The sequence below is a fragment of the Dermacentor albipictus genome, unplaced genomic scaffold (assembly GCF_038994185.2).
Source record: "Dermacentor albipictus isolate Rhodes 1998 colony unplaced genomic scaffold, USDA_Dalb.pri_finalv2 scaffold_20, whole genome shotgun sequence".
Taxonomy (NCBI): Eukaryota; Metazoa; Arthropoda; class Arachnida; order Ixodida; family Ixodidae; genus Dermacentor; species Dermacentor albipictus.
The window spans coordinates 5,473,897-5,497,500 of record NW_027225574.1 but is presented as its reverse complement, the minus strand read 5'-3'; the positions used below and the strand labels follow the sequence as shown (position 1 = coordinate 5,497,500).

Sequence of the window (23,604 nt, the reverse complement as noted above, 5' to 3'; positions counted from 1 at the left end):
GCGTGATTACGTACTGGGCCGACCTTTTATGGCTTCAGTTTTGTGAACCCATGCTCCCTCCAAATATTTTCTTCCTCCATGGATCCCAATAATCTGTGTTACGTGTGTGTGCCGCTGTGCAGCCTGAAGCTGGACCCAGACACCGGCAAAGTGACCCTGGTGTCGTCAGAGGGTCTTGACCGCGAGTCGGTGCCCGAGTACGCACTCGCTATCGAGGCGCAGGATGGTGGAGGGCGCAGAGCTTCGACACAGCTCCTGGTGCGCCTGGGAGACGCCAATGACAACGCGCCTTCGTTCAGGCAGCCACGCTACGACGCCGTGCTCACAGCAGACCTGGCGGACTTTGCGGAGCCTCTCATCGTCCAGGTAAAATCAAAACTATACATATGGAAGGTGGCATTCCCTTGAATAAGCATTGATTAAGTGAAAGTGATGGCTGGCGAATAGCAACAACACTCACGTGGGTGATTTATTCTTTTTTCTCCAAGGACGGACCGAGTCACCGCAGCCATTTCAAAAATTTTTGACATGTACTTTAGAAACAAAGACTAAAACATAGTCTAGAGGTCCCGCTGAGCTGAAACTTTAGTGTGTGTGCTCCGTATCTGTGACAGTACCTTAGGAGAGCCGTATTCCGCTCTAGATCAGCCAATGTATAAGAAATTTGGACAGTTATTCGTGCCCTGGAACTGCAGAAATTGAGCTCCTTCACGAAGACACCAATCTCAGCTGTCCAGCAGTCGAGTTGCACCGTCTCTGTAGCTACTTAGCCATGAAGTTCATTACAGCCTGTCTCACTAAAATACTGCAGCTTTGACGAAAACCTGGTCATGACTGACGAAGTTGGACACGCCTTACAGCAGTTCCTAACTGGTCTGTGATTTCCATATCCTACTGTGATTCATCGTTACTAGCTAGCTTACGAGGGACCAGGCTATCATTAAATGGTATTACACCGAGCAGCTTCATCAACATTAGTCCTTCGTGGTTATGTGATGCTACCTGTACCTTCAATACGTTGGATGGCTTTAGTAAGACGGTATAATACTTAGACGAGCTAGCTGAGGGCCACCTGCACGTGCTAATCAATAAATATTCTAGGCCATTAACAGTTGAACAATCATGGCATAACGAACGTAAATGCCTTCTGCCTGGAAAAAGTGGTCGCATTCAACGCGAACGCTGATCCCGCTTATTTCCCGGGATCCAATAGTCAGGCTACCTACACAGGTGCCTTTTTCCGCATTATTCCATGCGCTGTAACTGCTGATGAGCTAGCAGGCCTTAGAAGGATAGCTCTCTCATGCGTTTGTGCATGGCGTGCATCGCCGAGTATCCGCGTGGGAGAAGGCGAAGTGCTGAGAGTGAGAGCTGATTCGTGTGAGCACACGCACTTAGTAGTCAGTATAATCTTTATGGGTTAACGAATGTGAAATCACGATTTACATATTCGTGAAAACGAGACTTTTGTAGGAGAATCAGTTACACCTAAAACTTTGTTTACTCTGTGGCCCACTGGCTTAGCTAAAAACTTTCTTCACCACCTGCACCATGTCTTAATGCTTCTGGAACGGCCTAGCTTCCTCACCTATGGCTCTCTTACTTACATGGTGCCTAGCTGTCCAATAATACGAACGTCCACTACTTGTTCTGAGACTGCTCATAGCATTGCGGCAGATATCATCGGAGCTTTTAACAGGGCTGCGTGTAAAGTACTGACGACGATGCCGTGCGCAAAACAATTGTATCGGTTACATGGGCATAAAGGAAGTTGATATGAAGCAGATGTTGCGCCATTGCGTGCGCAGCGTGTGGCACTTGATCGAATACTATTGGGACATCGCCGAGTTCACGCGGCACCCTCCACGGATCCAATGAAACGATTTTAGTGCTAGTAAATATAACTCTTCTGAGTGTTTTATCAAATCTCTACCACCTCAGCTTGGTGCCACTGAGCGTTCCCGGTGGATTTCCTAACGCGCACAGTTGACACCTTGCAGGAGTGGTATCGGTAACGATAAGGCGGTAACGCTATGCTAAACCGCTGATGTGGGTTCATACACAACCTTATCGCACGGATTTCAAGGCTTGAAATCTAGTCGCGGACGCTTGTCAAAAGTGTTGCGGAAGCACGGGAAATTATACAATGTAAGGAAACAATGTGAGTGTCCCTTTGGTCACGTTTCCAGAAGAAATACGGGGTGATAATTTGTAACTTTCCCGAAATTTTAAAAAATCTTTTGTCGCACATAACGTTGTTCTATTCCTTGAGCTGGATTATTCAGAGAGGCAGACATTACTGGCCCGAAAAACCGAAATATATGTTAAGCTCATTTTTTAACGTCGCTAAGTACCTTCTTAATTAATTACTTTACGGCGCATATTGCAATTTACGAATTGTAGCCGGTGAGATTGCAAGCCATATCCATTTGGAATGAACTTACAGAAATACACCAGTTTGTAGATATGCGCCATTAAACTTACCGTGATGATGCACCGTTGTTCCACTTACTTTAAAGGGACACTAAAGGCAAATAATGGGTCGACGTGGACTGTTTAAATATCATTCCAGGAACGTCGCAACGCTTGTTTCGCGCCAAAAACAGACTTAGTTTACGAGAAAATTGCATCTGAAGAGTCCGAATGCCTTTTTCGAAATTCAAATCTCCCGCCACAAAACCGGCGGAGTGGTGACGTTGCATACGCCATCACCACCCTTTGCTGCCTACCGTCGGTGAATAAAACGGCGCCCGACAGATGGTGGCACTGAGCCAAGACAGAGTGGTGGATTCGCCGCTGCAGCTGCTTTTTGGTCATGTGGTATCTGGTATGTATGTGACTGTTCGGGTATCCTGGGACATCACATGGCATTTGCATTCGCTCTTACTTGTAAATTGTGCGAATTTCGCGAGCCACCAAAACCAGCGCAGCACTACGCGATAGCGAAACTAGTGAAACGCGAAAGCGTGGACCGCGCGGACTCGAGCGAAAATGAAACCTCTCTACCACCCGGGTCGTGTCAAGGGTAATTTCAATTAGTTCTTTTTTCTAAAATATGAGATAGAACTGGACAAGTAGCATTTTATTTCGTCTTATAATACAATACAAGGATATGCTCTGCAACGGATGATTGAGTCCTAGTGACAGAATTTTACCAAGGAGTGCTTTGGTCATCGGGAAATCGCTTGAATGTCCTGGGGGAGTCTAACAATCTCCTGCATTTACCTCAATTTCTCTATTATTAAGGGTCTGTTTGTGGTAATACTGACGCCTTAGATATTCTCGAACACTAATCTATTACTTTAGCTTGACATAATATTTGCCTTTAGTGTCCCTTTAACAACAAAACGCTATTTCATCTACTGAAGCACAAAAGTAACTCGAACGCCGATGTATTCCGTCCCACACCTCGGGAATTATTATCTTGAAAGTGTTCTCATCCTGGAGATTCATTTCAAGTGGGTACATCTTGCAAACTCTCCTGCTACAATTCGTAACTTGCAATATGCGCCGTAAAGTAACCAATTAAGATATTCATTCGTTAATTTTCGTTAATGATCTGAATATGTGTTTCGATTTCTCGTGCTAGTAATGTCCGCCTTTTGGAATAATCCAGTTAAATCCGTAAAACCGTAAGTTCGTATAACTTAAGATGATCGCCCCGCATCTTTTATGCGCATGCGCGAGTATTGGATGGAATAACAAACTTATTTGGTCCATCGACTCCATATGTTTTCTTCATGGCAGACACCTTTTCAAGTAAAGCTTGTATTGCCGCACTCGTATCGGCGTCGGTGCTCGTTGCCCTATGAAAAAAAAAAAGCAGAAGCCGCAAAAAATTGCATGTCTGGCTGCGGATTTGAACCACTCCTCTGGGTTGCAAGAGCACTGCGCTAACCAATTCAGCCACTGTGGGTTCTTCGCATTTGGCTTTAAAGCAGGGTTTTATATGCATGAAAAAGTAGACGCATCACAAGGTGCGCGCCAATCACAGGCGTCCCCTCCCTCCGGAGGAAGGAAAGGTCGCCATCGCATGGTCGCTCGCCTTGCGCCCGCCGTTTCCCGCCAGTTCAGGCACGACAGTCAGGTGGGGACGCCTGGTCTGGTTCGTTCTACGCAAGAGCAGGCTGCGTTGAAGGAACGGCAGTGAGAACGGGCCGCGCATCGTGCGTTCGGCCGAAGATCAGGTGGCGTTTGATGAACGCCGCCGGGAACTAGCTCGAAAAAGGGCTCGTCGTCGACCTGCCTACCTCGCCGTGAGGCAGCGCGAAGCCGAGGCGTTACGACAACGAAGAGCCGCGGATCCAGAGCTTCGCTTGCACCCCTCGTCACAGTAGTGAAAGGGCGGTCGGTTTTTTTGTATGTGTTCTGTGAACTTTTGTAAATAGTTTACTGTCGGTGCAATGTTAACTTGATTCTGTGTAAGTATAGTTCACGATAGACGAGCTCCAAGTCGGCGCTACTTGTGTAGCGCCAAATATCAAGTGCTTTTTATTGACGTGCACTTTGCGCAACATTACATGGTGTTCCCAGAGCATACTCTATGCATCCGCACATCATGCGCCAAATATGTTGAAGGCTAAGCCGCGTCACCTCTTGATAATGGTTGTGACAAAACTCACAAAGCAAGTTTGTTGGCTGGGCAGGGCATTTATCGCATGCCTTGGTCATGTGGTCAGCGCGTTGTTGGTCACACAGGTAGATGCCTGAATGATAGGCTCATAGAGAGCAACAAAAATGTTAACAAGCATTGCCTGAGGGTCTAGTTGTCTCGTGATAACAGGAAATAAACGGCACTACAAAGTGGAAATACATGGAAAAAAATACAAACGCACACACATGCATTGCTTTGTGTGAAAACTTTTATTGTACTGAGGTCCGGAGGCTTTGTGTGTACACTCTTTTCATGTATGGTGACGAGGTTTGCTTTCGGTGACATTGTTAAGAAAAGCTGTAGCTTCCTATATCATCATTGCGGACTGTGAGGTTCTCATCCAAATTTTTATTACGCCATTATTATCTGGAAAAGCCATAAGCAGCTGATCAGAGAGCTTATTAGAGCAGAAATGATAAAGACATTAGGCGACCTTTGTGCTTCACTCTTGTCTTACTATCAGAAAAATTGCCCTAATATCTGGGAGCAATGATCTGTAGATGCACCGAGAATGCATCGGTAACCATATCAATGTTGTAAGTTGCAATGTTCACTTCAATAAAAAGCAGTTCAAAGTTCTCTCTACGTATTTCTCTGTCTCTCCCATTGTCTCCCCTCGGCACAGCACGTTCTCGCAAGAAGCCACAGAAATTTACCTCAGATGATTTATTAAGCGTAACGCTCGCAAGCCGCCGTTCATAATCACGACGGCCATCAGCAATAGGCGGGGACGCCGTAATGTTTGTGTTCATAAGCGTGCCTTACGCAGAACAAATGCATAGTTCGTACCTTACGTAGCCGCCATAAATAGTACTGAAATAAGGCTGCAACTCTACGTGTATCAGTGCTATGCGTATATCAAAGGTGTTAGGCGCGCTACAGAAGCCTTTGTTGCCAAAGACGCTTTACTTTTGCCGTGCATAGGCAGAATACCAAAAGTAACATGTCTATATGAGCACAACGTTTGCGGACATCGTAAAATATACCTGCAAAGTGTCGAGCGACCGCCGTGACCGGTAACGTCACAGTGAATTGTTTTAATGCGACAGCGTGAGGGAGTCTGTGTTGCAGAAAATCTGGCGTCCAGTGTCGGTCGGATGTAGTTTCGGCTAAAGTATTTCCGAACCACCCATACCCAAGCCCTCCATGCGACGCAAGAAATTTTTTGAACTGATTGAATTTGCCAAGCTAAAATACATGTAACAATCGTAAACTGTGACCTACACACAACCTAGAGACGTGATAGCTCTCGGATTGTAATTTGACTATACGAGAAAACATAATTCTGTTACGCGAAAACTCAAAGAGACTGCTTTTTTAGCGTTTCTACCATTCACAAACCAGCCAGAGCGTCCGCCATTTGCGCGCACCGGCGTGCTGGTGTCTCGGGGTCCACGGAGAGGCGCGCCCGGTTCCTTGCAATACCTCCAGCTGGCGCTCGCCTCCGTTGCATCGCGACCCACACAAGAGGCCGCGTTTCTACCGGAAAGCCCGCCTTCGTGCATAGCGTTCGCGACCAGCGTTTCCCAGTAAATATTGTGATTACATACGCTCTTGTTGCCGGGAAGCGTGAGAAGCAGACAGGGATCTTTGAATGCTATCGCGTTCCACTCATAAACGCGAAGCTTACGCGTACTCCAAATTTTATTACGTGTTCCGAAAACGGAAAAATGCTAGACAAAACTGTTTTCCTCATACTTCAACAAGACTGTACGAAAATGTCTGCAAAAAATATCAGTGATAGGGTAAACATGCGTGTCCTGTCCTTCTTTCTTCATGCCAATAACTTTGGTGCTCTTTTATAACCAGCAGCATTAAACCAGCCAGCTAACTCAGAGCCCGAAGACGCGTGCTCAATGCCCATAGATGGCCTTCCCTCACGACACTGAGTCACGCAAGGGGCTTGTTCTAGCATCTGGACTTTCTTTCGTGGTTATGCTGTGAAGCCATGGCTACTACTCCTTTTTTTCATGATTTGTTGTTTTCTTATGTTAATGAGGCGCTGCTCTGTACTTCGTGTTCAATCTCGCACGGGTGACTACGATTATAGCAGACAGAAAAAACATGCTTCAGCGATAGTTAGCTCTACTATACTAAGCTTTTGTGGTAGTATTAAGCAGACACCCAGTGTACACGTATATCAGCGAATCTTCCGCTATTGCAGAGGGCGTCTCACATTGGTGCCATTTTTGTGGCGGAACTTTGCAAAACTGGCTGCAGTCTGTTAGGGTGCTCCTTCACCTAGCTACATGTTTAAAACCGTTTTAAAAAGCCAGACTCGTTTTGAAGTTATTAGCCATACTGTTCGACGTGCACACTCTGACACATATATACAGTCGCCTTCTGTTCTATTCATGACCTGAAGAAAGAAGAACTGAAAGTTCGGTGAGTTTATACGATTTAATGTCTGCCTTAATAGGTCGTATTCAAACATCTAGAATGGCTAACTAGAGAAATACTTGAAGCATTTTACATCAACTCAAAAAATTACACTACATGTATTAGCCACCCTTCAATAGCCGTACTAAAGAGTGATTTTTTTTTGTCATGTGTCAACTTGACTTGCAGCTCACACTTGAAACTGTCACAGCTTGATGCACCCACAGCTCATGTGCGTGTTATTGCTTTTAGGCGTTGGTTTTTCGTTTTTTTTTTTCGTTTTCTTCTGTGTTCGCAGTGATGTGATAGTCAATGTTTTAGTGTTTTGAGGGCACTGTAGCACAAAAAAGCAAAATTCAGCTTTATGGTTGGTCATGTTTTATGGGGTTCTTTTTTTTCCCCATAAATGGGGTTGTGGGCGCGAATAAAGCTGTCTGAAAACGCATGCACAAAGCGCACAGAGCCTGTGCAATAGGCGGCGGGGTACACGCACGAACGCACACATGTATGTTTCGCAACAGAGGGACTTCACACGAAAGCCGGTACGGGTGCTTCGGTCTATAGCGTGCTGCAGATACACCAGAACCTAGACTCACGCACATAGTTCCGCGCCGCGACCTTCTCTTGAGTGTGCATTTGAATTTTGAAAGATATCAGCCATTACCCATTCACATTGCAAAGACTTTCCATGAAAGTTAAAAAATCTCCATAACTTCTACTATAGGCTTACTTTTAGTATGGGCTTCAATAGGCTTCCGCACTCCGAGAACATTTGCGGTCACACGTACATTGAGCCATTTGATGTTACAGTGAACATAACTATAATGTTAATGTTAATTGATTGATTGATTGATATTCTTTGGAGGAATAGTGTTGCTATGTATCGCATCGTAACTCACCTTTTTGTTGTTTTTGTTATCAAAAAGTTTATTAATATAAACATAAATTTCTGCCCCCAGGAAGTCGATCCATCAGGGCGGGGGCAGGGACGAAGTAGGAGGTCAGTTCAGATATTATCGACCATTCTTGATTCCAGTAGAAATTGAAGTAATGACTGGAATATGAGGCGCCGGCTTTCTGGATTTGGGCGCCTGGCGCCTTCCCACTGCATGGTCACCTGTTTAAAATAAACCCCCTTCACGTCCACGTGCTACACAGCCTGTAAAGGGTACTTTACCGTATAAATTTTTAGTATGTGGGACAGCTATTGCTCTGCGTAACGGAGGACCAATTGCGGATTCCTCGGCCTACAAATTCAGCTTATGACGTCCCTGCGATATAAGTGGATATCTCTTATCACTGCAGCAGCAGTACTTTAAACTCCAAATATGTTTCCTAATAAGAGATCACGCATGTCTAAACGCGTTGTCAAAACGTTTATCACATTATGTCGTCCCCTTAGCGCATATTGGAAGAAGCTTACACTATACAAGTAATTTATTTTGTTATCAGTGCCTTCCTTGTCTTTCGAGCCTTAGTTTCATAAAATAGATTAGGTAAAACACTTCACTTTCCAACCTCCATATTGCATACTTTTCTTTCACATTAGCCGTGGTTAATTCGCGAAAAATACAAGGGAGGGAGGCGCGTGTGGAAAGTTTTGGGAGAGCTGTGTTCTCGTCACTTCGTTGGGGTTGAAGCAAGATGCAGCACGAAGGCGAATTCGCTCACTGCTGCGGGCGCTATATCGAAAGCGGTCGTCTTACGGGAGGGACGGACGGACGGACGGTTTTCTCGTTGGTAAAGTATGGATATGTAAAAAAAAAAAAACCCTTCGTAGTTGGAAACGGCGAGAAACCATAGGCTCGTAGCCACAAGTACGCGAACCGCTGTGCAGACCTGTTAGCGCTGCTTGTTGTTTTCTACACAGCACGCCATATATACGACTGTTCAATTTTTCTTTTTGTCGTCGTCGTTGTTGTTTTTGTTCGTATTGATGATGATTATGATGAATATGATTACGACGATGACGATTAAACTTAGGCAGGTACTACTGTGCGAGTCTTATTATTGCTGATGTTAGATTATCGAATGACACTCCATTATCTCTTTCGGGAAAAAAAAACTAAAAGAACAATGCGAAAGCACATAATGAATCTGTACTGCCAAGTAACATCCCGAGACGCACTAAGTCACTGACACGTGGCTCGCTTTTACGCAGGCGACAGACACCGACGCGCCAGGCCCCAACAGCAACGTGACGTACGAGATTGTGAGCGGCAATTACGAGCAGAAGTTCCGCATCGACCCCGTGTCGGGCGCTGTGAGGCTTTCGGCGCCCCTGTCGACGGCTCGCATGGGGCTGCCCCTGGTGCTCACAGTGCGCGCCCACGACCAGGGCATCCCCGTGCGCTCGGCCTCGGTGCCAGTGCGCGTTCACACACAGGTGAGCGAAGCGTGCCTTTACCCACTCTGGCACACGCCGGCAATAACTGAAGCTGGCATGCAGATCACGGCCGAGTATATGAAAACGGACGCCTTATTTATAACAGATCCCGAATCACTGCTGCCCAAGCATAAGAGCACCAAGTGTATCCTTCTTTTTTTCCTTCTTTCTTTCCTTTCCTTCTCTTTTTCATTATTTCTTCTTCTTCTTCTCTTTCCTTCCTTCTTTCTTCCTCTCTTTCCTTTCTTCTTTCTTTCCTTCTTTATTCCTATATTTCGTTTGCTCTTTCTTCTTGCTGAAGCATACTACTATATTTACCAGTAGGCCGCGACTTGCAGCTCTGCTGGAATTCGCGAGCTAGTGCGGGTCAGCGCCGTCCGCAGTACAAACTACGCTTCAGTAACACTCCTCGGCGACTCTTGCGACGAGCTCTTGCGACTCTTGAGTTCGTGAAGCATGTGTTCATTCTAGTGCCATTGAGTGAACCACGAGGCCGCCTAGTCAAGAAAGCTTTAGGCCAACAAATTGCACAGGAGTGTTATCGAAGTGCAGGTGCTATTCCAATCGAGGGCTGGCGCTGCCCTCCACGTTATGTAGTCTAGATGGAGTGACGATTAGAGAAACGGTTAGGAACGCTGTTTTAGGCTCACCATGGAACGCACGAGTCAGCGCGAAACTAATAGCTCAGTTGTTTGAGCGCTATGTGCTCTTCGTAGCATCGAGCCATCAAGAGAACACTTACTTGTGTGGACGAAGCAGCTTTTCTAGAACACTGTTGTCGTCAAGCACAGTATAAGTCAATTGCCCAGGTCTTTCCTTTCTAGGCGGAATGCTTAGCGCCTATGTGTCCAGGGTCAAAAGGCCACAGGGTCAAATCCCAGGGTCAAAAGGCCACAATTGGTTTCGCATGCCCACTCTGTATGCCAAACCAAATTCAGTGAGTACCAGGGGCGATATACCGTGGCGTTGTAGTGAGCCGGAAAGAACACAATATATATTGCCGAAAGTTTGAGTAAAGAGTCTAACTCTTTATTGGGTGAGCTTCTGCCTGCAGAAGACAAGCAGCACTCAAATCACAATAATAGCTGCGAGCATGGCCGCCAGTCGTCGAATGCAAAAACTCACTAGTTAAGTATATGCGTCCGCTCTTTATACATACATCGTCGTGCACGCCAGCTTAATCGCTGAAGCTCGCGCACATTCAAGACTGCACAACCACGGCCGCTCGATGCAAAGCAAGGTGCGGCCAGCTACGTCGCGCCGCGGACAATAGGCGGGCGCGTCTTGGCCGAGTTTACAGTTGCGACCGCTTTTCTTGGTGAGGGCGACACTGCTCGGGGATGCTTACGCGACTTCGCGCCGGGGCTAAGCGGGCGTTGGTTCTCGCGTCAGAACGTGTTTGCTTCGTGCTCGTTGCACTAATGTCGTGCTTTTTCGCGTGCGTGTGTGTGAACAAGTTGGTTCGCGTCAGAACGTGTTTGCCTTGTGCGATATGCCTTAATCTCATGCTTTTTCGCGTGCGTGTGTGTGAGCAAGTTTGCCTGTGCTTGCTGTGCTTTCTTAAGGCTCTTCGATGTGCGTGTGTGGCGTAGCCAGCCTCGTTCATTTGGCGCGATGCCGCGCAACTGTTATGTGCCACTCTGCGACACAAATGCCAAAAAGGACCCGACTGTGAAATATCACGAGTTCCCCTGCGACTTGGAGTGTAGAGAAGGGTGGCTAAAAAATATCTCTCGCCAAGGAGTGTCGGGAAAAGGAAGCAAGTGGGAACCGAGCGATAGATCTCTGGTATGTTCCCTGCACTTTACAGAAAGTGACTATAAAAAGAACACGAAACTTCGGCTCCTGCTTCCAAATGCGGTACCGACCGTGTTTTGCAAATATCCACAGTACCTGCAAAAAGATAATGTGCAGCCCAAAAAACGCCATCGAAGAAACTTTATTGATCACACAGTAGTTAAGGCAATCGATAATTGCGGCAGCTCAGGAGAAAGCCCCAACATCGAAAGTGCCTTGCAGTTTCTCAGCGACGAGGTGGAAGCTCTAGTTCCAGAGACTGCCTTAGAATCATGCTCTGAACGTAGTTTTTCTGTTGACCAGGCCTGCCAAACTACATTAGATATTGTGGACGTCCTAGAACAGTCAATGAAAGCAGCCAAGAGATTGAAAAAAAAAGTTGCCCGCCAAGGTGATGAGTTGAAATAAAATTGCACTCCGAACGGGATGAAATGAAAAACCACCTCTTAGTTTATGAAAACAACAACGAAATTCAGTCCTTTGTTCAGGTATTACAAAGAGCGGAAAAAGGAGACAAAGCTGCTGTTTTTATCAGCAACCAAGTGGCCACTTCAGAGAAAAAAAAACTGCCTACAATGAAAGAATCATGTGTTTTATGGAAAGCATGCTCAAATAAAGGGTATGAGCATGTTCGAAGCAGAGGCCTTTTGAAGCTTCGTTAAAAAGGGCCCACTCCTTAGATAACCTCTAGCATCACTCAATATGCTTCGTTTTCATGAGAAACAATCTACTGATGATTACATGCAATGATAAGCGTTTTTATTTCATCTAAGTTAGTTTGCATTACTTGGGAAACTCTGTACAAGTTCTCCCTATGTAAAGTTTTTATTTTGCGTACATGTTCACGAGAAGTGAATAAAAGTACTGATAGAATGCTTCAAGCAGAACCCCTCGATGGAAGTGCACCACTCGGTCGTGCATCGTACGGGCAACCGTCACGGATAGCGTTCAGGCGTATTCTAGAACAGGTTTCCAACCCTGTGACAATCTGTTGGCGTTTGTGGCGTAATCAGCACTTCCAATGACGACTTAAATGATTATGTCTGCAATTTCCAAATATAAAACGCATTATTTCCGCCTTGACTGGAGTGGAGATAGCGCGTGCCGACGCAGCTGTCAAGGCGCTCTCTATCAGCAGCCATCCCCTAGCGGTGGCGCCGCCGTGGGCGCACGGAGAACTAGGCCCGAGACGCCGTTCAGGCGCGACGCAGCGGGCCGCACCTAGTGCTTTTGGATCGAGCGGCCGTGACACAACAGTGTTCGCGTAGTGCGTAGCGCGCACATTTTGATTAGACAAGTCTCTAAGAAACTTCGGATACAGCATATACGCGTCTTGCGGCGAGCGATAACTTGTTAACGGGAAAAATCACGTAAATATTATTGGTCGCAGCTAAGACAAAAGTGGAACAACGTGCGCGGGCAATATCACTTAATTAAAGTGCACTGAAAACTTAGTGCTCAGGGTACTGCAGCCAATGCCACTTTGTTTATTGAGTGGGGCCCGATTTACAATGTAAGAGAAGGGCTTCTTTTCGTGATGCTTATCACATGGTGCTTTAAGCGCGTATTGCGCGTGCAGAATACAAAGGGATAATTTAAAAATTTACAGATTAGATAGTCAGTCGAAATTTCAAATCTGTCGAGTAGCCAACCGTCAAGCAACGCAGGTCATTTGGTAAAATGCTTTTACTTGCCACACCGTTTGTTTTCAAAGCGAACTCTAGACGATGCGTTTGGGCCTCTAGCGCATTCATAGCTCGCTCGAATAATCCGGCAGGGGAAGTCTCTTCTTCACCCTTGAAGGAATTATAAGGCCGGTAGAGTCGCAGCAGCACTAACGTACCGCCCAGAGAATATCACCTGTTGACAGGCATTTGACATGCAGTTTGGCTTCAGTACTTGTGGCAAGTGTTCCGTGAACAGAGAAATGAAATCATAGTAATGCCTGCTGTAAAGAATGAAGGAAGGAGTCAGTAAATAAGTAAAAGAGATGGTCACGTCAAGAATAAATGTGGAGCAGCCAGCAGAACAATTTCATCAAATCGATATTTATTTGCTTCATAAACTTACATTCAGTTTAGTTAAAATTTCAACAATAACTTTTATAAAAGCATCATTGTGTTTTAGTTGAATATATGAGAATGACTGCTATACTTTCTTATTACCTTGGTTGCATCTGTGTGTATAAACCACCGTTTTTCCATAATCCACTGTCAAGCTTTTGTAGGCGCGCAGAAAAAGAGTGCTGGCAACTTATGCCTAAAGCTTCCATGTTGACCTTCGCAGCCTCCGTCAGGGCAGAGACCCCAGCTGCGGCTGAGACCATAGCCGCGGCGCTGGTAATAAAGCAGCAACACAGGGTAGGCAGGGAAGTTCGTGTCGTTACCGACTCGCAACAGGCCTGCCGTAACTTTACCAACGGACGAACACCGCTGCTGGCGGCTCATATTCTAGGCCCGAGGCTGCAAGGATCCCATCAAATAACGTGGACGCCGGGCCACGCGAGTCTGGAGCGGAACGAAAGGGCGAACGCCCTAGCTCGAGCGCTAATCAACCGAGCGGGGCAAGACCAATCGTCTCATCAATCTCCACTCTTTACCTTCGTGCCCCTGCCATCCAACTACTGCGACAGACACGAGATCCAACGACTGAACCGAAGGATTTATCCTCCCCCCTCACAGAAGGCTCAGCACTGAAGAGGCAGTAGCTCTCAGACTTATTCAGACCAACACATTTCCAAACCTACAAAGATACAGTAAAGTGTTCCCACATACATGTCGCGGCATCTGCCCCTGGTGCGGCGACACACGCCCTACGCTCTTTCACATATCGTAGGGGTGCGGGGGCAAACCTCAACACTTAAACACGCCTGGCACGTCATTTAAGGGACGGGAGGTACAGCTGACCGGCGATACCCTGGCGGAACAAGAAGCTCTCGTCCAGCAAGTACGTCGAGCAGCCATGTCCACTCGAGTCCTGGAATGTGGACACCACCCACTCGACCTCAAGAGCAATGACCTCGATGGTCCAAATACATGTTTTCTCTCTTTCTCTCTCTCCATATGATACTGTAACATGAGTGGTCGTGCTTTGCACTATGTAATATATATATATATATATATATATATATATATATATATATATATATATATATATATATATATATATATATATATATATATATATATATATATATATGTATATATATATGTGTGTGTGTGTGTGTGTGTGTATTGTGAGCAATATATTGCCCCTTCATCTTCTTCAGCGTGCGAGCTGCGAAAAAAAACCGTTGAGGCTTAACAGCTGTCTCGCAAGTGGTGGAGGCTGCTTTCGATCACTTGGTCCTGTACGCCTTCGAGTTTCCCTGGAGCTTCGTTCAGGCCTCCGCTTGCTCCGCCTTTCCGCCAGTATGCCCCAAGAAGATCCTCCAGGAGCCTCCGTAGTCACCGTCTCTGCCCCACTGACCGTTCCTTCATGAACTGTCATCACGCGGCAGCGCGATTTCACCATGTTTGCTGGCCTTCGTAGTGACGACGTTGATGAGTGGCTGGACAATTATGACCGCGTGAGTGAGTCTAACCGGTGGGATGACATGCACAAGCTTCGCAACGTCGCATTCTACCTCACTGACGTTGCCCGGACTTGGTTTCTCAACCACGAGAGCACCTTGCCTGACTGGACGGCATTCAAACACCAGCTTCGGCAGATTTTTGGCGCTCCCAACGTTCGCTCTGAGGTCGCCAAGAAAAAGCTTGATGAACGCACGCAACTTTCCGGGGAAACATACACCTCTTATATCGAGGACGTCCTCGCTCTTTGTCGCCGTATTGGCGCCACAATGACGGAATCTGATCGTGTTCGTCACATCTAAAGGGCATTGCCCACGTCGCGTTCAATGCACTGGCGATCAAGAATCCAAATACCGTAAACGATGTGATCGCGGCTTGCCAACACCTGGACGCACTGGAGGCCATCCGTTTACAACCTGTCGCCGGTGACGCGCCTTCTTCCTCGGATACGGACCCGCGTATGCTGATTCGGACTCTCATACGCGAAGAGCTCCAAGCGTGTGGCCTGCTCAGTCCTCCCGTTCTCCAGCCTCAGCCTTCGGTTCCTGGCCTGCGCGACATCATCAAAGAGGAGCTGTCCTACATGACCTGCGCTGCGAGCTGTGGCCCTCCTTGGCCATCCACCTGGTATGCTCAGGTCGTAGCTATGCAACGAGCGTTCGTTCGGACAGTGCCTCCTGCTCCTGCTACTGGCCCCAACCATCTGGCGACTCTACCAACCCGTCCGCCTGCCACAGGATTTTACACTACCCGGCCTACGCCCCGCCTCATTTGTTATTATTGCGGTATTGGGGGGCACACATCGCATTTTCGCCGAAGACGACAACAGGACGAACGCCATGGCTACGATATTTATGAGAGAGAGTCGTTGCTTCCTCCGAGTCCTTACCAGCGCCGGCTCTCCCCACGCTCATTTTCTCCTCCTCCAGAAGCGCCTCGCAACTACCGTCCAGGTCGCCGCCGCTCGCCCTCCCCTCTCCGACGCTCGACATCACCCCTGCAACCGGCCACCGCACTCCTGACTACCGTTCGGAAAACTAGATGGTGCAGTTTTTGGAGGGAAAGCTGCATGGCTCGCACAGACTACAATTCCTCCAGCGTGCCCGGCCAATACTTTATTCGTGTGTGTTGAAGGTGTACCAGTCCTAGCATTGCTTGATACGGGAGCAGCTATTTCCATGACTCACGCAGGCTTGTGCGCTCGTCTACGCAAAGTTACTACACCTTACAGTAGAGCTCTTCTTCGTGGTGCAAATAATGTTGTGATTCGGCCATCGGCGCAATGCACCGTTAGAGTTTCGATCGAGGGGATACGCCACCATATCCAGTTCGCAGTGTTGACTTCCTGTGCTCACATGCTTGTACTAGGGTGGGACTTTCTTTCTTCGGTGTCTGCTTTCACCTCGTGCCGTCAACGCCTCGTTAACTTGACAGAGACCGACCATTCCGATGACGTGAACGGACCACGCATTCGCTTACGATCTGCTGACGATTGTATGGTGCCCCCTGGCCGCGAACAACTCCTTGTAGTTAACTCTGACATCGCCGATGGTGACGTTTTAGTTGTACCGTCAGCCCGTTGCTTATCCAAAGGGATTGCTTTGGCACCCAGCCTTGTTCGCTTTACCAACGGCACGGCCACTTTGGCTGTACTCAACACAACCAATGAGCCAGTTCTGCTTTCTAAATGCGCCGCTCTCATGGGCGTCTTGGACACACGCCTGTCTCTGTGGTTACCTCGACTACTGCTGTTTCACAACCACCCACAGCTATGGATCCGGTCCCTGCTTCTGTTCTCGCTAGTACCATCAGCTCCGATTTAACGCCACAGCAGACGGGGGAGTTACTGGCGTTGTTATCCAAGCATAAAGCCTCCTTCGACGTTCACTCTCCTCTTCTGGGACAGACTTCTGTGACGGTTCATCGCATACACACAGACGGAACTTCCATCGTGCGCCGGCAGCCATATCGCGTTTCTTCCACTGAACGCCGGATCATCGATACCCACGTTGGTGACATGCTGAAACGTAGCATAATCCGCCCATCCTGAAGCCGTTGGTTGTCACCTGTCGTTTTGCTGTGTAAGAAAGACGGCTCAGTGCAATTTTGTGTAGACTACCGTGCCTTGAACAATATAACCCGCAAAGATGTATATCCACTGCCCCGAATCGATGATGCGTTAGATTCATTACACGGCGCGGAGTATTTCTCCAGCCTTGATCTACGCTCCGGATACTCGCAGACACCCATGCACGAAGCAGACAAGGAGAAAACCGCCTTTGCCACACCCGATGGACTTTATGAATTTAATGTAATGCCGTTCGGCCTGTGTAATGCTCCCGCCACATTTGAGCGGATGATTGACACCGTGCTACAGGGCCTAAAGTGGAAGACTTGCTTATGCTACCTTGACGACATCATCATATTTTCGTCGACCTTCCATCAGCACTTGCAGCGCCTCGACAAAGTCCTGACATGCCTCTCAGCTGCTGGCCTTCAGCTGAAAACCATTAAAGTGCTCGGACACCTTGTCAGCAAGGAGGGATTTCGACCCGACCCGGACAAGATTACCGCTGTCCTCCGCTTCCCCAGGCCTCAATGCGCCAAAGGCTTGCGTAGCTTCCTTCGCCTAGCTTTGTATTTCCGGTGCTTCATACGTAACTTTGCCACCATTGCGGCGGCGCTCCATCAACTCCTTCCTTCTGGAGCTCCCTACGTATGGTCGGACGAATGCCAAACTGCATTTGACGCCCTCAAGCGTGCCCTCACGTCCGAACCTGTGCTTTGTCATTTCGACAGCACCGCACCCACTCTTCTACATACTGACGCCAGCGGACATGGTATCGGCACTGTTCTTCTGCAACGTCAGCAAAATTCTGAAGAACGTGTGGTTGCATACGCAAATCGCACGCTAACAGCTGCAGAGAAAAATTATACGATTACCGAGCAAGAGTGTCTCGCCGTTGATTGGTCCGTCCAAAAATTTTGGCCTTATCTGCGCGGCCGCCACATTACAGTCGTTACTGATCACCACGCCTTGTGCTGGTTGGCGACGCTAAAGAATTTAACGGGACGTCTCGGCCGTTCGATACTTCGTTTACAAGAATACGACTTCGACGTCACCTACAAGTCTGGAAAGAAACACCAGGATGCCGATTCTCTCTCTCGTTATCCCCTACCACTGTCTTCAAACGCTGCTTGCTTACCCCCTTTCGTGAGCAAACCGCAGGGACCCTCGCCTGCATTCCCATCGCTCGCTGCTCTCGACCGGCTCCCATCCAGCCATTTTCATACGTTTGCCTCTAGCCAACGTAACGACTCATACTGCCACTCCGTTATGGAACGATTTCGCAAATCATCTCGCACACCTTACGCTGGGCTCCGTCGGCAGATGAAGAACTTCAAGATCGAAAATTCGATATTATACCGGTACGTGTTTCATCCCGAAGGACGCCGTTGGGTTCCTGTCGTTCCCCGAACACTTCGGGCCAAAATATTGGAGACCTTTCACGACGATCCCACTGCCGGTCACTTTGGTTTCTATAAAACCTGTGAGCAAATTCGCAGCCGCTTCTCTTGGCCTGGGCTTGCAACCAGCATAGCGAAATACGCTCTGCCAACCCCGCAAACGACTGACCTCACCTCTGGCTGGACTGCTCCAACCTGTCCTGTGCCCTGAAGCTCCTTTCGCAGTCGTTGGTATCGACCTCTATGGACCGCTACCCTTGACCACCGGCAGAAAACGATGGATCGTCACAGCTGTAGACCACTTGACACGGTACACTGAAACAGCCGCACTATCTTCAGCATCCGCAGAGGAAGTTGCAGCCTTTTTCTTGGAAGCCATCTTTTTATGGCACGGAGCCCCACGCGTCCTTTTGAGTGACCGCGGCAGGACCTTTCTCTCTAAACTTCTCGACGATGGTCTCCGTGCGTACAATACCATCCATAAAACGACTTCCAGCTACCACCCTCAAACTAATGGTCTCACAGAGAGCTTTCATCGCCCGCTGTCCGACATGATATGTATGTACATCAACCCTGACACCAATTGGGTTGTCATTCTACCATTCGTCACTTTCGCATACAACACGGCCGTCCAACACACTACGGGGTACTCGCCCTTTTTCCTTGTGTATGGTAGCCAACCGCTCACTATCTTTGACGTTTCTTTCTTCGGTGTCCCCGTGCCTCCGTCCACATCAGTGTGTGAGCAGGTCGTTTCGCGCATTGCCCGGTGTCGCCAACGGGCCCGCCTAAACACCGACGCCAGTCAATAAGACCGCAAAATTCGCTATGATGCATCTCACCATGTCATTTCCTTCCACCCAGGAGACGAAGTGTTACTGTGGACCCCAGTTCGCGCTCCTGTCTCGCAATATATATATATATATATATATATATATATATATATATATATATATATATATATATATATATATATATATATATATATATATATATATATATACATATATATATATATATATATATATATATACATATATATATATATATATATATATATATATATATATATATATATATATATATATATATATATATATATATATACACACACATGCATACGTACCGAATGTTTCAGCGGACAATTTCACTATTATGTAGAGGTTGCCGCGGCAGATAGCTCAATTCTAGTTTATGAGCCTGTCCGCTCATATATATATATATATATATATATAAACGAAAAGAAAGGGGGTTAAGCGAGGGGTCCGATTTTTATTAGTCATATCATGAGAAGCCAACAAACATTGACACCAAGGACGACATAGGGGAAATTACTTGTGCCTAATAAATGACATAACGAAACGATAAACTAATGCAAATTGATGCCTTGCATGCTACCTGAAGGCAACATTGATGCCTTCAGGTAGCATGTGTGGGTTTATTGACCAGCCCAAATAGATCACGTTCTCGTGACGCCTGCTGCAAAAAAGGACGTTCCACGTCCGCCGTCAAGGTCTGTGAGTGGTGGCGCTGGCTAACACTCCCAGTGTACTACTAGGGCACATAAATACCCAAAGAATGTGGATGGGGAAACGGCGCCGCTGTAGCTCAATTGGTAGAGCATCATACGCGATATGCGAAGGTTGTGGATTCGGTTCCCACCTGCGGCAAGTTGTTTTTTCATCCACTTTAATTTGCATTACTTTTCATTTCTTTATTTCATTTATTAGGCACAAGTATTTTCCCCTATGTTGTCTGTGTCAATGTTTGTTGGCTTCTCATGATATATATATATATATATATATATATATATATATATATATATATATATATATATATATATATATATATATATATTGACGTACCTCATATTGGTAGATTACAGAAGCAATGTTTTTTATTGTATTCTTTTACTCTTTTACTATTTCAGGAGTACCTGAATAGATCAATAGTTGTTGTCCTGCCAGGAAGCGAAGATCAAGTCCGTCCCAGGAAGGAAAATATTGAAAGGTACGCATTTGTGTTCTCTTCGCACAAATGGGACGTCGTGCTGCATTGCCTCACCAGCGACGAGTTGTTTCGTTAGCTGCAGCGCCAACTGTGTCGAAATGGTGGAATGGTTACATTCATGCTCGCAGGTTCTGAAAGAGCGTGCTCGCATGTTCTCTGCAGGCTAAGTATGTTGGGTACGGACTAACCTTCGCATCTTGGCTGCACATATGGTAAAGAAGTGCTAGAAAGAACACGCAGAGTTTACTCTTCAAGTAATCAACAGGTATAACCGCTTTCTGCTATTAGCTATTACAGGAGAGCCTGTAACACTGTAAAGAAATCCATTCATTTTTTTTGCTCTGTGCCTCATTTAGTGAACAACCAAAACAGGCTGTCGAAGAATTTATTACATAAAACAAAGACACTTATTGCCAACGGGCATGATCGTTGGCCAGGAAGCTCAGAATAAGTTGTACGCACATGTAAACGTGGCTCACGCACATGACCTGCCTTTAACACCAATCTCAATACCAATCCCTTGCATTGTTGACCTGTCCTGTAGAAGGATTCCAGTCCTTCTGTCCGCGCTCAAGCAGCGCTCGCCAAAGGCGCATTGGGTAAGGGCTGGCAACTACGCCGTGGTAGCTCAGTGGCTATGGCGCTACTGAGCTCGATGTTGGCGCGAGTTCGATCCCGACCGCGGCGACCGCATTTCGATGGGAGCAAAATTAAAAAAAAAAGCGCTCGTTTATTTATGTGTACGTGCACGTGAAATAGCCACAAGTGTTCCAGTAATCCGGAGTCCCCCATCCACTACGGCAAGCTTCATATTCATATAATGCTTTTGACACGTAATATCTCAGAATTTATTTGCTGGTGAGGCCTCTTTGTGTGCTATTATAGAATTATCTCTCTCTTTCTCTCTTTGTAGACGCGATAAATAAAGCCTGCATGTTAGTGAAATCCCGAGTAGGCGTTTGCTTTGTTCTCTTGACGCTTATATTGCGGAGGCATTCCATTACTGACAAGTCAGCGCTTAAATATTTGCAACTATACATTTGATCCGGAATAGACGAGAAATTCATCGCGATGACTTAAGTGTTTTGATGAAAGTTACGATCAAAGTGCGGTGACTAACGGGCTAATACGCTCGTGTACTTAGATTCAAATGCACGTGATAGAATCCCAGGTGGTCAAAATTACGGAGTGCCTCATAATCATATCGTTGTTTGGGCACATAATTTCAATAAATTTAATAATTTGCTTAATGGCAGCGTATTCCCAACTGAACGCTAGAAACCCCAGCTAACGCGGGCCAAGCGGGTGGCGGAGGCCTACGAGATAATATGACAGCAGCAACGGTGCTTTGTTAGCAGTCGCCTTGTGCACAGGGGTGAAATTTCCGATTACCATTTATTTGCTAACTAATCAAAATTAATTGCTTAAATTCACAATTTCTTGCTTAAGTGCGTAATCTCAAATACCAAATTTTGTTGTGCATCGCATTCAAAAACATTATATTTAATAGTTTCCTTCTTGCTGCATTTCCCCAGTTATTTTTTCCGCGTTTCAATGTTCGGGCGCAAAACACGAAAAAAAAAGACAGTCAGTTTAGCATACGCCAAAGAAGGTGAAAGCGAAAGCCCGCGCACTCAAGAGACATTCATTAAATTACTTGGCATTCTCATTCAAATGCATTGTTACTCCTTTTACTTGTTTTCTCCTACAAGATGTCATGGGTTCGAGTGCCTTAATTACCGCTACTTTAACTGTGCCTTAGTTGACTATGATTTAACGCCAAAGGTTGTGGGTTCGACAGCCTGAATTAACTCTTTCTTAATTAAGTTTGCCTTTTTTTTGTCACGATGAGTGGCATCGGAGCCAGCTGTATCGACGACGAACGCGCGACCAATGGCACGAGCGCGTGTCTGCGCTAGGCGAGCACACACGACTTCCTGTACCGCACGCCGCGTTTTCCAGACCGATGGGGATACGAGCCGCTTCAGGCTTTCGCCTTAATAATGCGACCCGCTCGTTTCGCGCCCGTGACAGCAGCGCTCTCGAAAAAGGGTTTCAGTCAATCCACGCTACTCAGCGGCTTGCTTCGTGCTCTGGTGCGTGTTTTCTATCTCGTCCCCGTTCGTTTGCGCCATTCTTCCTCGAGAAAAAGGGACAATGCGGCGGCGTAGCTGTTGGCTGCTGCCACGAGCAAGCACCCGCGTCGCGCTGTTCGCTAGAGCGTTGCGCACCGGCTTAGGGCGATGATGAAGGATACGGCTGAAGCTAAGAAAAAAAAAACGAAATATTAACGAAAAGAAAACTACCAGCAGTCAACAGCTACACCGTCGCCTTGGGACCTCTTCGTGGTCACCAAGTGAGCCATTGAGTAGTGTTGGTAAGTTCGCAACCCCTTTCAAAGAGTGCTGCTGCAACGCGTGCAAAACGTGCGGGCCCTTCCTCACTTGGCGTTCTTTTCTGAATTTGGCGCCAGAACATTGAAAGGCGGGAAAAGTAACTGGAGAAAATATACCGACTTGGGGGAAACTGCTGTATAATATGTTTTCGAAATCTATACACAATTGGGTATACGAGCTTACGCACTTTAAGAATTATAAATTCAGGCAAGTAATATTGACCACTTAGCCAATGAATTATAACGGGTAAAATTCACCAGCGTGCGCAAAGTGACTGGTAACAAAACACTGTTGCTCCCATCGTCGTATCTCTTTCTTTCTTTCTTTCTTTCTTTCTTTCTTTCTTTCTTTCTTTCTTTCTTTCTTTCTTTCTTTCTTTCTTTCTTTCTTTCTTTCTTTCTTTCTTTCTCACATTGACCCGCATTAGCTGGGACACGCCGTATGTCTTTGTTACGTACCTGTCGGCAGAGGACAAATTTTAATGGTAAAATGACAGAATGTCCGTGTCCACGACGGTATGGCCAAATGTGACCCGAAGCCAAGTACTATGGATGTAAATGCATATTGTAATTAATCTGTATTATTTATGCATTTAGTAAAACGAATATACGTAACAGATATTAGTACCTCGTCTTGCAACCGGTCACTCAGGCAAACCGAGTGAGTGAGTGAGTGAAAAACTTTATCAGCTCTAGATTCGCTGGTCTTCTGCGGTCTTCAGATGGAATCGTCCATCTTCTAACACAACGGTCGGTTGCCCTTAGTCCAGGGCTCCGCTGGATGCTGCTGCCAGTTGTGCTCGCCGAATCAGACCTTCTTGGTCGACCTGGCGATCGCTGGAGAGCACTCCCTCCCATTGTTCCGCACTCGGGTTTGGTATAACGGGTGCCACGTCTATCTTCTGGCATGCCCACGTTATGTGATACAGCGTGAGTGTTTCGT

General features: G+C 46.8%; 1 protein-coding gene across 3 annotated transcripts in view; it reads left to right on the top strand.

Moving 5' to 3' along the window:
* The window catches only part of Cad86C (Cadherin 86C), a 182,654-nt gene that overhangs the window by 130,727 nt on the left and 28,323 nt on the right, over positions 1–23,604 (top strand). For all 3 annotated transcript variants that reach the window (XM_070529286.1, XM_070529287.1, XM_070529288.1), the window contains 3 exons: positions 123–366; positions 9,195–9,419; positions 20,187–20,266. In XM_070529286.1, the coding sequence (XP_070385387.1) occupies positions 123–366; positions 9,195–9,419; positions 20,187–20,266 (549 nt within the window). The remainder of the gene's footprint in view (positions 1–122; positions 367–9,194; positions 9,420–20,186; positions 20,267–23,604) is intronic.